Source organism: Podarcis liolepis (assembly GCF_965112155.1).
Source record: "Podarcis liolepis genome assembly, chromosome: 1".
Classification (NCBI taxonomy): Eukaryota; Metazoa; Chordata; class Lepidosauria; order Squamata; family Lacertidae; genus Podarcis; species Podarcis liolepis.
Window position 1 is genome coordinate 52,715,448 of NC_139554.1, and position 14,258 is coordinate 52,729,705.

At 45.4% G+C, this 14,258-nt stretch overlaps 1 protein-coding gene across 4 annotated transcripts in view; it reads right to left on the reverse strand.

Annotated features, from left to right (window-relative positions):
- Positions 1-14,258, reverse strand: part of CD82 (CD82 molecule) — a 68,094-nt gene that overhangs the window by 6,775 nt on the left and 47,061 nt on the right. For all 4 annotated transcript variants that reach the window (XM_083465586.1, XM_083465587.1, XM_083465588.1 and 1 more), the window contains 4 exons: positions 12,899-12,971; positions 10,613-10,737; positions 9,177-9,251; positions 1,732-1,839 (listed from right to left, as the gene is read on the reverse strand). In XM_083465586.1, coding sequence (XP_083321712.1) covers positions 1,732-1,839; positions 9,177-9,251; positions 10,613-10,737; positions 12,899-12,971 — 381 coding nt within the window. The remainder of the gene's footprint in view (positions 1-1,731; positions 1,840-9,176; positions 9,252-10,612; positions 10,738-12,898; positions 12,972-14,258) is intronic.

Here is a 14,258-nt window from a genome sequence, read left to right on the forward strand (position 1 = left end):
GCCACAAGTTCAAAAACATTTGCTCAGTTTTTCATATTCTTGCTCCGTTCTTTGTATAAGAGACCGAAGGCTCACTCGTAGCTCAATGAGCATGGAAGCACTTACCCAGAACACACACACGAGAGTGAAGGCTGTAGCGTGAGCAGAAAGGAGGCAACCTCTATGTGAACCTAGCCGTTTGTTCCAATGCAATGCTTATATAAAGCCTTAAGAACTTTAGCCTACTGACCTGTCTGCCACAATGCTCCAAGCCAGGCTGGCACAACTTGTGACCTACCAGGTCTGCCAACTGCAGCTCACTAACCAAGTATGATAACCCAAACGCATCCTGTTTTTCTTTTTTGCTGTTTCCCACCAGCCACACATTGCGTTCTGCCTGCCAGGGCCTGAAAGCACACAGAGAGGTACCAAACATCTGGCAGATCTTACAATGCATGGCTGGCGAGCCAATTTCAGCCTGGCAAGTCCCGAGTCGTGCAAGCCTGATGTATGCAAAGCGTTTGCCAAGAAACACACACACACACACACACCAGATGGAAGTCAGAAGGGTTTTGGCCTTCTTGTCCCCAAAGCAAGAGGTTTAGCTATTTATATAATATTTGAAAAAAGAAAAGAGTTTCAAGATTCCTGAAAGGATTTGCTTTAAAATCACACACACACACACACACACACACACACACACACACACACACACACTTGTACCTCCACTGCATCTAGAAATATTCCTTGGAATTAAATCACATACCAGAAAAGTTCTGTCTTCAGCAACACACACACACACACACACGCGCGCGCGCTTCACATGTGTGTCACTTAATATTGATCTGGGGACAACACACGCCAGTCAGCTGGAGGCGTAGGACCACCACTGAGCTGAGAGGGGCCGCAGATTGCTGCCATCGTTTGCAAACCCAAGGTGGCTCAAAGTGAGTCAGTATGCAAACCATGACAGTCACACGTTCAATAGTCATAGCTTCATACAGTCACAGGTTTCTGGGGCTGGAAGCTCAGTGGCATGTGGTCCAAAGCAAAGCCAAAGCTTGCTTGTTCATTGTGTGAGGCAACACTTGATTTGTTGAACAAACCACGGTTAAAATCAGGGCTTTTTTCCCCAGCTTAAACTCACTGGAACTCAGTTCCGGCACCTCTCGGGTGGGTGCCATTGCCATTATAAGAGAACAGGAGAGGCATTCATGGTGAGTGCCTGCACCTCTTTTTCTAGAAATATAGCACTGGTTAAAATAAACCATGGTTTCGTGTTCCATGCAAACACCTCTCTCTCCCTCACACCCCCCCAAGCCCATGTAAAATAACTCCTGAGTGAAGTGGCTCTTGCTTGTGCCTTTCCATAAGCTCATAGCAGTAAAGAAAGGTCAGCAAATAAGAGTGTAACGAGGCTACTGCCCCCAGTACTTTGATCAAGCTATAATAATGTTGCATCTGCCCGTTCTCAGGGGGCCACCCTTCTGCAAATCCCCCAGAGGGGCCACACAGAGAATATGGTAGGGAGTGTGCCCCTATGGTAGGGAATGAACCCCAAAGGGCTCCCTCCTCCAACCTATATCTGTTTGCTGCCTTCAAACAGCACTGTTTATGAATTAATTTGTGTCCAAATCCCTAGTGGCCGGACAACAGTATCTCTGCAGAGACTGCCAATAACAGCTCCCTCACAGTACTGAATATTAGCCAGCCTTTCCCCCTTGTCTGATCAGCTCTTGCATGACCACTCACCTGCAACTGGACATAGTCCCACGCATTCTCAAGGGTCCTATTCTTGTCATCATAGGGATTGTAATTCTGAATGAGGTTGCCAGCAATCATATCCAGTTCTTTCCTGAGCTGATGAATAAAAAAAAAAAAGAGGGGGGGGTTAAGTATTGATCACTCACTCTTTGTCCAACAGATTTCAAAAAGTCATTTAGCCCATGTTGAACACATGCAGGTTACCATACAGTATTAAAGGTAAAGGTAAAGGATCCCTGGACAGTTACGTCCAGTCAAAGGCAACTATGGGGTTGTGGCGCTCATCTTGCTTCAGGCTGAGAGAGCCGGCGTTTGTCCACAGACAGCTTTCTGGTTCACATGGCCAGCATGACTAAACAGCTTATGGCGCAACGGGACACTGTGATGGAAGCCAGAGTGCACGGAAATGCTGTTTACCTTCCTGCCACAGAGGTACCACAGTGGTACCTCAAAAGCACTGGTGTGCTTTCGAACTTCTAGGTTGGCAGGAGCTGGGGCAGAGCAACGGGAGCTCACCCAGTCGCACAGATTTGAACCACCAACCTTCCGATCGGCAAGCCCAAGAGGCTCAATGGTTTAGACCACAGCGTCACCCATGTCCCTCATACAGTATTAGGTTCAGCTAAAAGGCACAACCAATTTATAAAGCTGCAACCTTTCTAAACATGTAGTGAATACACACACACACACACAGTCCAGAGCTTCATAAGAAGCAAGGATGTATGGTTTATGGATGGCCTGGCTAAGTCCCTAGATCATCTCCTCTTCAGGCAAATCATCATTTTCTGAAGGGTGGGCACCATACTGGGTCAAGCAGCTACAAACATCCTCCCCCTCCCCACTCCTGCTTCCTTTCCTGAGGGAAGGCTCTGTAGAGAGAGGCTTCCTTTCCTGAGGGAAGGCTCTGTAGAGAGAGTGGTCAGTTGGCTGCCTCAGCTTGAAAACATCTTGAACACCTTCCGCTCAACTCTCATTTTTTGCAATCCACCTCTCACCCCCTCCCCACTCCCGGGGCTCCCCACCTTTGGTTCATGCCATAAGAATCATAGCTACAGGAGACCAGTTCAAGTCAGGATCCTCCCAGAGGATGTTAACTCAAAATTACCGTATTAGTGGTGGGAATGTGAGGAGATTCAGCCATTCTGAAGCTGGGTTTTTTCAACGAGAGCAGCTATTTAACAGTATTTGCCTCCATAGCCCTTCTTTCTTTAGAGAACAATGTCAATTTTCCTGCAACTTAAGAAAACCTAATGCTTATGTTACTATTGTCAGCCAAACTGGCAATAGCCCAATACAAGAAATCATCAAAACTTCTTATGTGGGAGGCATGATTTATTAATATATGGAGCATTGCTTTATCTGAACGCCTGGTCTGGAGCAAAGCCAAATGAGACAGTTTTGACGCACACTGGTACCCATATTTTTATTATATAAATAGGGAGAGTCATAGAAGTACTGCTCCCATGACTCACTCCTCATTGCGGTTGGGCTATATAAATTCATCTTAAAATGTGGTCATATGTAACTGTATCTCTTTATTTTGTTTTTACATTGAATATGCTCTGTGTATGGTTTTGTTGTCGTTTGTATGGTTATGTGCAAGTTTGTACATATTTCTGTAAGTCAATAAAAATAGATAGATGATGATGGTAGATGAATGACAGATAGATAAACAGACAGATGGATAGATAGATATAGATGATCAATAGATGTGTATTAGTGAACCTCCAGATTTGCAAATGAAGCAAATTTCCTCTGATGGCAATGCAACTGGGTCACAGGTTTCTCCCCCCCCCCCCCCAGATCTGACTACTGTGCCTGTCTAGGCCAGTAAAGCGGGAGATCTCTCTGACTGCAGCTTACACCAGTTCATGAGCTCACTTAAGCGGGATGGCCCAGTTACTGCGCTAAACCACACTGCCAGCCTGTCCCTGTCAAGCTATTTTAAATAAAGCTCCTCTTCCGAATTCTGCAAGCACAAAGTACCCAGCACTCGACTGTACAAGCTCGAGAGTGTCACGCTGGGGACAAAGCTGGCACTTGAAGCATTTGTAATGGGCTTTCAGAACTAGGTCAAATTTCCACAGGGCAGCCAGTCAAATAGATCTCCATATGGCAGCCCCGCTCAGCCCCAATGAAGCTCGCACTCTCCTCAGACATACAACCGAGCAAGGCTGTTCTCGGTGGTGGCTGCATACAGACTGCCTCCGAGCAAAGCCGCTCCGAAGGAGGCTGCATCTGCTCATATATTCCTCCTGGCCATGCAGTCAGATGGAAGAGAATTATACAATCACTCCCAGCTGACGTCTGGCCCTCTGTTACTCAGTTTACATGGCCAAGCTCTCTGCCTCTCGCCCCAGCTCCTCCCAGGGAGGAAAGGAGGGATGAGCAGCAAAGCAACTTGACCTGGTTCCTGCCGCTAATGCAATTGGTCCTGGTTGCCTTTGTCCTAAGTCATAGATGGCACGAAGGCAAGGAGCCTGTCCCTCCCCTCTGCTGTGTTAAAAAGAGAAGACCACTTTTACATGCTACAGACTCAAAATGTGGAAAACCAAAAAGGTCCGAGTTTCAAGATTGTCAGTGGCAAGTGATGCTTTCCTACCCAAATGATGTGGGCATGATGCACTGTACCCTTTGCCTAGGTGTGGGCTCACCAGACCTTAGCCCCAGAATCAGTTTTTAGTGTCATGTGTGAATGAGATTAGAAATGCATGGATTAGTCCAATGTCCATGTATGTGTACTGTGCCTTTTCCTTGTCATGCAACTACAGTCTGTAGCTCCCAATCCCCTCTCCATTCCTGGTTAAGTAGATGACATGACTTCCAAATGCATCCAGCCTTTTCCTCTCCAAAAAAGAACAGGCCACATAGGAATTCAATGTCTTCCCTGCAATTCCCCCAAATAACACAGTAACACACACACAGACACACACACACACACAGACACAGACACACACACCAAGCATATCTTTTGCACTAGTTGCTTCTGTGTGTGATACAATATAAAACATTTATTTTTTAAAAAAGAAAATAACATTCACCTCTTGTTAAAAATAGCCTGGATATTAAATCAGATTATTAGCATGTTGAGCCCACACTTAATCTGTTAAAAAAATGAATCCACAGCCACCTAACAAAACCCAAGGATGTTCCACCTGAACAGTGGCTTGGTGTGTTGCATCACTGAGCTTCATGTCCACAGGTTCCCCTCTTCCCTCCATTTGCATATTTGCAATTTCCCCTGTGACAAGATGTCACAGCAAGAAATGTGCATGACATCTCAGGGTTTTGTGTGTGTCACCCTCAGCAGGATACTATTCAGAGGATAGCTTTGAAAGAGTGAAGGGCCACAAGTGTGGATCTGTGTGGGATGTGGAGCAAAGAAATGAGACGCGAGGGAACAGAAACCAAAAAGGGGAGGAAAGCACAAACCTAATTCCAAGAGCAGAGCGGGAACACCTGACTGGTCCAATGGCACAAAGAACACAGTCATGCTAACGGTGTATATTCTAACCCTAAAAAAGGGTACCTGCTTGTCACAGGAGGGTGATCTTCGTCAAGAATATACAGGAAGGGACAGCAACCGAGAGCAAGCCCTTCCTTCTAGTACAGAGTTTCTACAGGGTACTGCCAACAGCTGGAGGTTTTGGAAGAAGAAGTTAGCCAGCTTTTCTTTGGCCCGTTTGTGTCACTGAATCATTGGGGAGGACTCCTGAGGCACGAGCCCAGCAAGTGTCAAGTAGGTGAAGCACAAGCTCACATCCCGAGCTATGTATGGTACAGGCGTCTGGGTTACTGTCTGGCAGCCCCAGTTATGAGATCAGACAGGAACAATGAAATGTTTCACAATTTCCCCTTGACGAGAGTTTGCATACATACCATGGAAAAGCAAGAGAGGTCAAAAGTTTCCATTTAATACTACCTCACTGACTAAAAGTCAGATTCCAGAAACAGAGGCTCTTCCACCCCAGTTTCTGCCTGAGTGGGCTCCCAATAATTTCCATATAGTGCACATTAAATGCAGACATGCATTTTAATATCATGCCTTGCTTGGCCCAAAGTAAATGAGAATTGAGGGGAAAGTATCTTTGAGAAGAGGCAAGGCAAAGGAAGGGCTGATCTAAGACATTTTGCTACCTGAGGCAAAGATGGCACCCTGTCCCCATTCATTGACAGAAGCCAGTTGTATGGACAGAGAGTCACACTTCAACATAGGCGGTGAGACAGCATCCTCCAATGCACCTGAGGACAGTGGGCCAACATAAGATGTGCAGACCATGTGGTACACCCAGTTCTGTCCTTCTTGCCCCTATAATCTGCCTCAGTCAGTCTAATGGGGTAGCCAACATGGCGTCCTCAGACACTGCTGTACCCCAACTCCCATCTTCCCTGGCCATGGCTCATGTTTGCTGGAGCTAATAGGAACTGAAGTCCAACATCATCTGGACTGAAAGTGAGATCATGAGAGCATCCTTGCTGGATGAGACAAAAGGCCCATGTTGTTCAACCTTCTCACATCATGCTGTGACTAACCAGATGCCTATGAGAAGCCTGGAAGAAGGACCCAAGTGCAACAGGAATTCCTGACAGGAGCAGTGTGTACTGGGTAGGCCTGGTTTACTTCCAGATAACCTGCTTATTGAGCCCATAAGACCTTGCTTCAAGCAATTATCCTCCCCAACACTTGCCAGGGCATTTTCTTGCCACTTTCCTTCCGGAGAAAAGTCTGAGGAGAGAAAGAGCGCTTGTTGCACAAGAGCTCCAAATCCACTTTCAACTGCAAAACCTGAATTTGCTGTTATTCAACTGAATCCCACCTGCAAAATTGCACTGGTAGTTTCACAGCCCCAGGACACATATGAAAGCTAAAATTTAACCAAAAGAAAGTTCTCCTTTGCACAAAACGAAACACTCAGCTATGCAACATTGTGACTCAGACCACTGGATGAGAGAAGGGGAAGACGGAGGCCTGCCGGCTTTGCCTCCTGGCAGCCAGATTCTAGCTGGAAGTAGGCCCACCTTTATCAAACAACATGAGGGGAGAGGAGACTGGTGTGCCAGACTCTTCCTGCCAAGAAGAGTTCTGTGATGTTTCCAAAGATGCCTCCCCACCATTATGAAGCAGAAGAAAAATGAGGCTTCAGGACCAACCTCTGTTGCTAGAGCAACCCTGCAGCAACTTCTCCACATAGAGGCTTCCATCTTTACAATGTGGAGGAAAATATGACAAGCCAAACCCAAAACATCTACAGCATCAAAGGGAGAAAAATATCTCAGAAAACCAGACTTTGAGGGAACAAAAAAACCCTCAGTCAAAGACTGGTAGCAGCAGAAGAGTTCTGGAGAAAAATTTGCTGGAGCTTCATGGAATAACATGCCTTAAGAAGGAAGGAGGTGGCTATTGCAATCTTTATACATTGTACCTAGCCAGGGGTCTTTTTCTTTGGCATCAGGGAAAATGTCTCTTGCAGACTTTTTCTCTTAGCGTAACAGCAACCTCAGCTAAAGTGAAAGAGGTTGCAGGAGACGAGATCCTGAATATTGTTGTTGAGCTAGTTATGCAGTTTTAACTGGCTATTTTACAATGTAAAACACCCAGTTAAAAGCACAGAACAGGTTCAACCACTGCAGGAGATCATAAAAAGGTCACAGAAGAGACATTTAAAAAAATTCCATACAAACAGAAAAGGCTTTACTCCATCCGGTTTGACACTAACTGTAGGAAGGAGCTCAAGCATGTCAATCTGGCAATTATGTAAAGCCAAATTTTACATAATTTTTACCACCCTGCTTCAGACCCACACTATACAATGGAAATGTCCCAGTTCTCATACCAAGGATGGCAAAGAGCCCACTTTCTCTTTCACACACACACACCACAACCCAGAAAAGTTCCAGTCCACATGCTGCATTCATATATTCAGTATTGGCCTATTCTGCATTGGTTCCAAAGCTAAAACAGTGCTGGTCCTTTTGGCAAACTATATACTAGAATTACATCTTTGTCTCAAAATACAGCTCAGAAATAAACACAGCTGCAGGTGTGAAGTGGCAGCCTATCCACATGCCAGAATGAAATAAATAATGCCATGTCTGGGCAACCCTACCCTTTCAGAATTTTATTACAGTTATTTATTATTAATTTTTTTTACCATTCCTATAATCAGAAGATCACAGGGCGGTTCACAGTATTAAAAACACAAAATAGATAAGAATTTAGTTTTTGAAGGGCACCAGTGGTAGCTCTAGGACACTAAAATAGCAATGAAACAAGGAGTGGGGTGTGCCGTGCATGACAGCTGGCAAATAAGGACTGTTCCAGGTTTATAGACACAGTTGGAACACATGCACCTAAGAGGAAGCACTCAAGCGGGGAAGTGGTTAGAGTAACTTTCTCCCAGCTGCTATTTCATTTTTAACTAGGCTATGGACCAGGAAATTGTGGCCCTCCAGATGTTGCTGGATTAGAACTATCATAAACTCTGACCATTGGCCACACTGTCTGGAGCGGATGGGAGTTTGTATTCAATCACCAGCACAGGATCAGAGCTCCTCTACCCCCAAATTAAATCATGACAGTTTTATTTACATTGGTTCTCACCCAGATTCTAAAAAATGTGCTACCACTTCCGAGGCAGGAGGCTACTACTGAGCACCAAGTCTGCATGGCATAATGTGTCAGCAGGGAATAAGGGCTTAGAATTTCCCAGCCTTCTAAAAAAAATCCCCCAAAGCAGACTGCACCCCAGTTTTAGGAGTTGCCCTTTGAGCAATTAATTTATTATCTAGACACTTCACTAACCAATTTCTGTTAACAGCGAAAAGCAAATTCAACACAAACCATCCTATACCCCTGAAATATGCAGTACATGCTATGGGTTGTATCCAGTGCTGACTTGCACACTCTCCTCCAGTTCCCCAGATCTGCCCCTGGGGAGGAAGAAAGGTGAAGTCCATGGTGCTAGCAGAAGTCCACTAGTGAAGCATTTTATTCAGCCTTCTGTGTTCATTCGGCATAAACCATCTGCTTTTGTACATAGAATTGCAGAGGACCATCCAGTCCAATCCACTGCAATGCATGAATATTCAGCTGTCCCATACGGGGATGAAACCTGCAATTTTGGCATTATCAGCACCACGCTCTAACCAACTGAGCTATCCAGGCGTATGTTTTGTTTAGCTCGACCTCATGATATTGTATGTGTGGGAACACAGCAATCAAGAGAAATATTTTGAAAGGAAACGTGACCTCAGGGGCATTTGCCCAAAGACTAGCTCTTAAACCTACAAGAGCTAGATTTAAGAATTTTCCCAGAGAGGGATGGCAAATCTAAGTTCTGCATCAGAAACCAGGAGCATATGGTGAAAGCACAGGGTACAAAAGCACAGTTTCCATGGAAGAAAGCAGGTGGGAGAGGATAGGAGTCACTTACTCTATCCCGCTGGAGGTAGATGAGCACGCCAGCAGCTATCTGGGCTATGAGGATCAGCAACAGGCAGGTGAAGTACTGAAAAAAAGAAATAGCACAGCATCACTTGGTGTTTGGCATGGCCATTACTATAGACAGCAACCTCAGGAAAAGCTCTTCAGGGGACAGCCTATGGAACAGAGTCAGGCCTAAGAAGAATGAGTTTTTGAGATAGCCTGTTTTCTTTTTAGGAGTGCATACAGTTATTTCCCATGCAACACAGCCAATAAAAACATTTTCCCCCATTTTTGCCTACTCTTCAAGTGCAATAAGCTCATAAATTGGCTCCTTCCAGGTGTTCCAACAAGAACTTGGCCCAGATGTACACAGGGTAGTTGCCCAAATTGGAAGCAGTTCAAGAGTCTCCCCCTACCGGCCTGGTACTCATAGCTCAAAAGCTTCGCCCAATATATGGGAGTATCACTTTTCACGATGCAAAAAAGAAAGACAGTTCAGCTGCCAGGCTGAGTACTGCATACAAAGGACAACAGATGTCGAGACAACTTTTGGGGCTCACAGCATCCCAGAAGATTCAGAAAGCTCTCATGTAACACTTGGATTTCATGATACATATGAGAATCAAAAATAAATGGTAGAATTCAACAATACACTATTACAGAAACTTCATTTGTCTAAGCCCTGTTCTGGGGGCTCTCCCGTCCCCCACTTCCAGAGCTAACTGAGAAGCATGGGAGGGGGGCAGAATCACAGTAGGGGGAAAGCCCCACTGCACAGCGAAAGTCCTTGCACAGAGCTTCCACTGACAAGGCTTCTTGGGTTAATCCCACCCATAATTCTCCTCACCTACAGGGGAGAAAAGCTCCCATAATGGCAAGTGCAAACTGAAACCTGGGGTGATGCATAATATTTATACACACATATGTATACACACAAATTATTTCACATCCATGCATCTCTCTCTCTCTCTCACACACCTATTTTTTACCTATTAGCAACCCAATATCATTCCATCTTCATATGTCCTTATTTAGATTAATTATAGGTTACTGATTTATTTTTAAAAGAAACCACCACCTTATCCAACAAAATAGCAACATGATAATCAAATGAAAGAGCTAGCAATCACTATTCCTTGTCTGAAAAGGACTTTGCATGGACATCAAAGAAACATAACAGGCATCAGGTGTGTTTTCCCTGGGAAAGGGACAGGACAGGACAGCCAAAGAGACTAAAGTTGCCACCAGCTTAACTTTGGAGGCCCTTCTCTAGATGCCTCAGTTCTCTGTGAAGCCAGGAATGTCTCGCTTAGAATTCCGAAGTACTGTACTTCTCTATTAACCGTAGTCAATATTCCTGCATGCCTTGGTCTCTAGTTCAACTGCAGCCCTCAGGCAGTACCAGCAAGTCACTTAAAGTAGCATTTATCTCTTTTCACTCACCAGACCCAAGAGACAGCGGATCTCATTGACTGCTCCAATGCAGCCCAGGAACCCCATCAACATGGTCACGGCACCGACTCCAATGAGAATGTATGCCCCAATCTTCAGCGATGACGATGAGGTCTCTGTGGAAACCAGAAGAGAAAAGGACACAAAGTGAAGGAGGATTCTTTTAACACTGGTTAGCTCCAGAAAAACAAGACTGCTCAGAGCCACATGCGCTTCAGAGAGCTAAGAACTTCAGGCCTAGATAATCAAAGGCCATGTGAAGGTTGCTTGTGATGGAGGGATCCACAAATAAGCAGTCAGAGAAGTGAAGTGGAGCAATGAAGGAGAGAAGGCTGCATAATAGGAATTGATGACTAGGCAAGCAAGAGGAGCACAGAAGAGAAGAAGAGAAGAGTTTGGATTTGATATCCCGCCTTTCACTCCCCTCAAAGCGGCTAACATTCTCCTTTCCCTTCCTCCCCCACAACAAACACTCTGTGAGGTGAGTGGGGCTGAGAGACTTCACAGAAGTGTGACTGGCCCAAGGTCACCCAGCAGCTGCATGTGGAGGAGCGGAGACACGAACCCGGTTTCCCAGATTACGTGACTACCGCTCTTAACCACTACACCACACTGGCTCTCAGTGAAGACTTTATCCTGTCTCCGTTCACTCTACTCCCAGAGTCTAGTTAGCTGCTCCCAAAAGGTTCCTCTGAGACAACTGCTAAGTTGCAAGGTAGAATTGGCCTTTGAAGGATGCACATCTTCTAATATGCAGCCACCAAACCCCAGTTATCCCCCTCTATCCCAGTTCAGCAAACACCCTTAAAAAGGTAAGGAAAGGGAACTGTTTCCTTGCCAAACAGTAGTGCTGGTGGCGTTAATATTAGCTTACTGGGTGGGGTGTGAGAGAGTTTGCATGTTGCATCTTACTGTGGGATCACAAGACACTTCCACTGATGGTTATGCAAAACTTCTCACATGGGGCAGTGGCAACTAACTCATATGATGGACCCAACCTGGTTGCCTTTCCAAATGTACAGGGCAGGGGTTGTCAATGGTGTGCCTTCAGATGTTTCCGGACTCCAATTTCAATCAGCCCCAGTCAGCATGGTCACTGGCCAGGGATGCTGGAAGCTGTAGTCCAAAAAACATCTAGAGGGCTCCACCTTGGTGAACGCTGGTATAGATAGGCACTGAGACAAAGCCTTGGAAAAAGAGACTGTAGCAGAAAGGCACAGCCTGGGCTCAGTCCACAGCCTGCAGCACGTCTTGGATTTTGGAGGAAAGCTCCTCAAACCTTGTTGGCAAAAGGCTCACAGTTTATATTCCCTCTTGCGCCATCTTTTTCCTCGTTTCTGGGAAAAAAGCCAGATAAGCACAAGGGGGGGGGGGGAGGCCTCTCTGGCAATGGATTGGAATGCCCTGCTGTGTAAAGTTCCTTCCCAGACTTTGTTAAGGTTACCAAAGCAAAAATAAAAAATACAAAGGGGGGGGGGAGAGAAATGAGAAAAGGGAGGGGAAAGGGATTCATCTGGGATCTCAAGGAAGGAAGCAGAAAAAATACTGCCTACATGCAGTGAGATTACAAGCAAGAAAGGAACAGGGCTGGGGCAGGAAAGGAGCCCATATACAGAATACTTCAAGTCCTTGGCAAGCAAAAGCAGTCCATAGGCTCAGTGTGGGCAAAACTCCTTTTGAGCTGCTCAGTTCATGCAGCTATTAGTTTTGGTTCTAGACCACAGGGAGAAAACTAGGTCACAAGGCAAAGCCTTGACTGCTTCTGCAGTCTAAAAATGGCTGCAAGCATTTATTTTAAAAGGGGGGGAGACACTTGGTTTAAAACACACTTTTCAGCATAGCCCTTTCTTGTTATTTCTCCCTTGTGAGTAACACTGTAGCACTGACCCAGATAAAGAACATGGAAAGTGGAAATAGCATGCACAACTGCACAGGGAGTTTTTTTTTAAGGAAATGCATTAGCTTGGCAGTTCCCCTTTACCAAATCTGTCCCTCAGACTTTTGCTGAGGTGAACCAAAGTTACCAAGCCTTGGAGAACTTTAAGGCTAATGCTTTCTGTCTGACCTGACATAGCCTTCCAAGAAAGAAAAGGATGATTAGCAATAGAAAGCTCTTCTAAATCTAGCAGGAAGCCACCTTTGCTTTGGACTACGATCTGAAGGGGGGCTGCTGTTCAGATGGGCTTCCCTTTACAATTTAGTAAGCACAACATGGTGTTCTCTCTTGACAGATAAACACCCAAGGAACAAATGCAAAGATAAGAAAAGCAGTCTTACGCAAAACTGAAATGAAGCTATTCTTGTCAACCAAAATCCATATTCCGAAGCCCAGGATCACAGCACCCAAGATCTGGAAAACAAGTTTTGGTTACTGAAAACAGATTGTACAAAAGGTGTTTTTCTTATGCTACTTTTACACTAGAAGAGTCTTCAAAAGCACCTTATGCAATAGCACAAGTTCCCTCTAGTACAAACCTATTTTTCTGAAAGGGTCACATTGATGCTTCTAGGAGCAAAGTACAAAGATAAAATCCATCCCAGCTGGCCCTAGTATTTAAGCTAACAAGTTTTACCCACTTCTGTTTTTCTGGGTATTTCCGCCTATCCATTACTGAAATATCTCCCGCTTGGACTACTGCAATGCGCTCTACGTGGGGCTACCTTTGAAGGTGACTCGGAAACTACAGCTAATCCAGAATGCGGCAGCTAGACTGGTGACTGGGGGCGGCCGCCGAGACCACATAACACCGGTCTTGAAAGACCTACATTGGCTCCCAGTACGTTTCCGAGCACAATTCAAAGTGCTGGTGTTGACCTTTAAAGCCCTAAACGGCCTTGGCCCAGTATACCTGAAGGAGCGTCTCCACCCCCATCGTTCTGCCCGGACGCTGAGGTCCAGCGCCGAGGGCCTTCTGGCGGTTCCCTCATTGTGAGAAGCAAAGCTACAGGGAACCAGGCAGAGGGCCTTTTTGGTAGTGGCGCCCGCCCTGTGGAACGCCCTCCCATCAGATGTCAAAACAATAAACAACTACCTGACATTCAGAAGACATCTTAAGGCAGCCCTGTTCAGGGAAGTTTTTAATGTATGCAATTATAGTGTTTTTTTTGGTTTCTATGGAAGCCGCCCAGAGTGGCTGGGGAAACCCAGTCAGATGGGCGGGGTACAAATAATAAATTATTATTATTATTATTATTATTATTATTATTATTATTATTATTATCTACCTCCAACTTACAGTAGTTTCCAGCTAGATATAAGTAATTCAGGAGCCTTCAGCTATGTGAAGCTGTCAATCAAACTAAAGCAGTGGTGGGGAATCTGTCGCTCTCCAGATGTTGATGGGCTCATCATCTGTCACCACTGGTCATGCTGGCTGGGGCTGGTAGGAATTGGAGTCCAACATCTGGGTAGCCAGGTCCCCCACCATCAAACAGCAGTTCTTTTAAGTCCCCCATTTCTAAACAGTGTTAAGAGTCCTGCCAGCTCATAGCGTATATGTTAGGCATCAGTTGTGTAGAACAAAGAATGGTCTACTTAAAACAAAGCACCAAGCATCTTTGCTACAGTTAATTTAGAACAAAAAGCAAGTTATCGGTATTCTATAGCCTGGTTTGTTTGTTTTTATTTTGCTTTGTG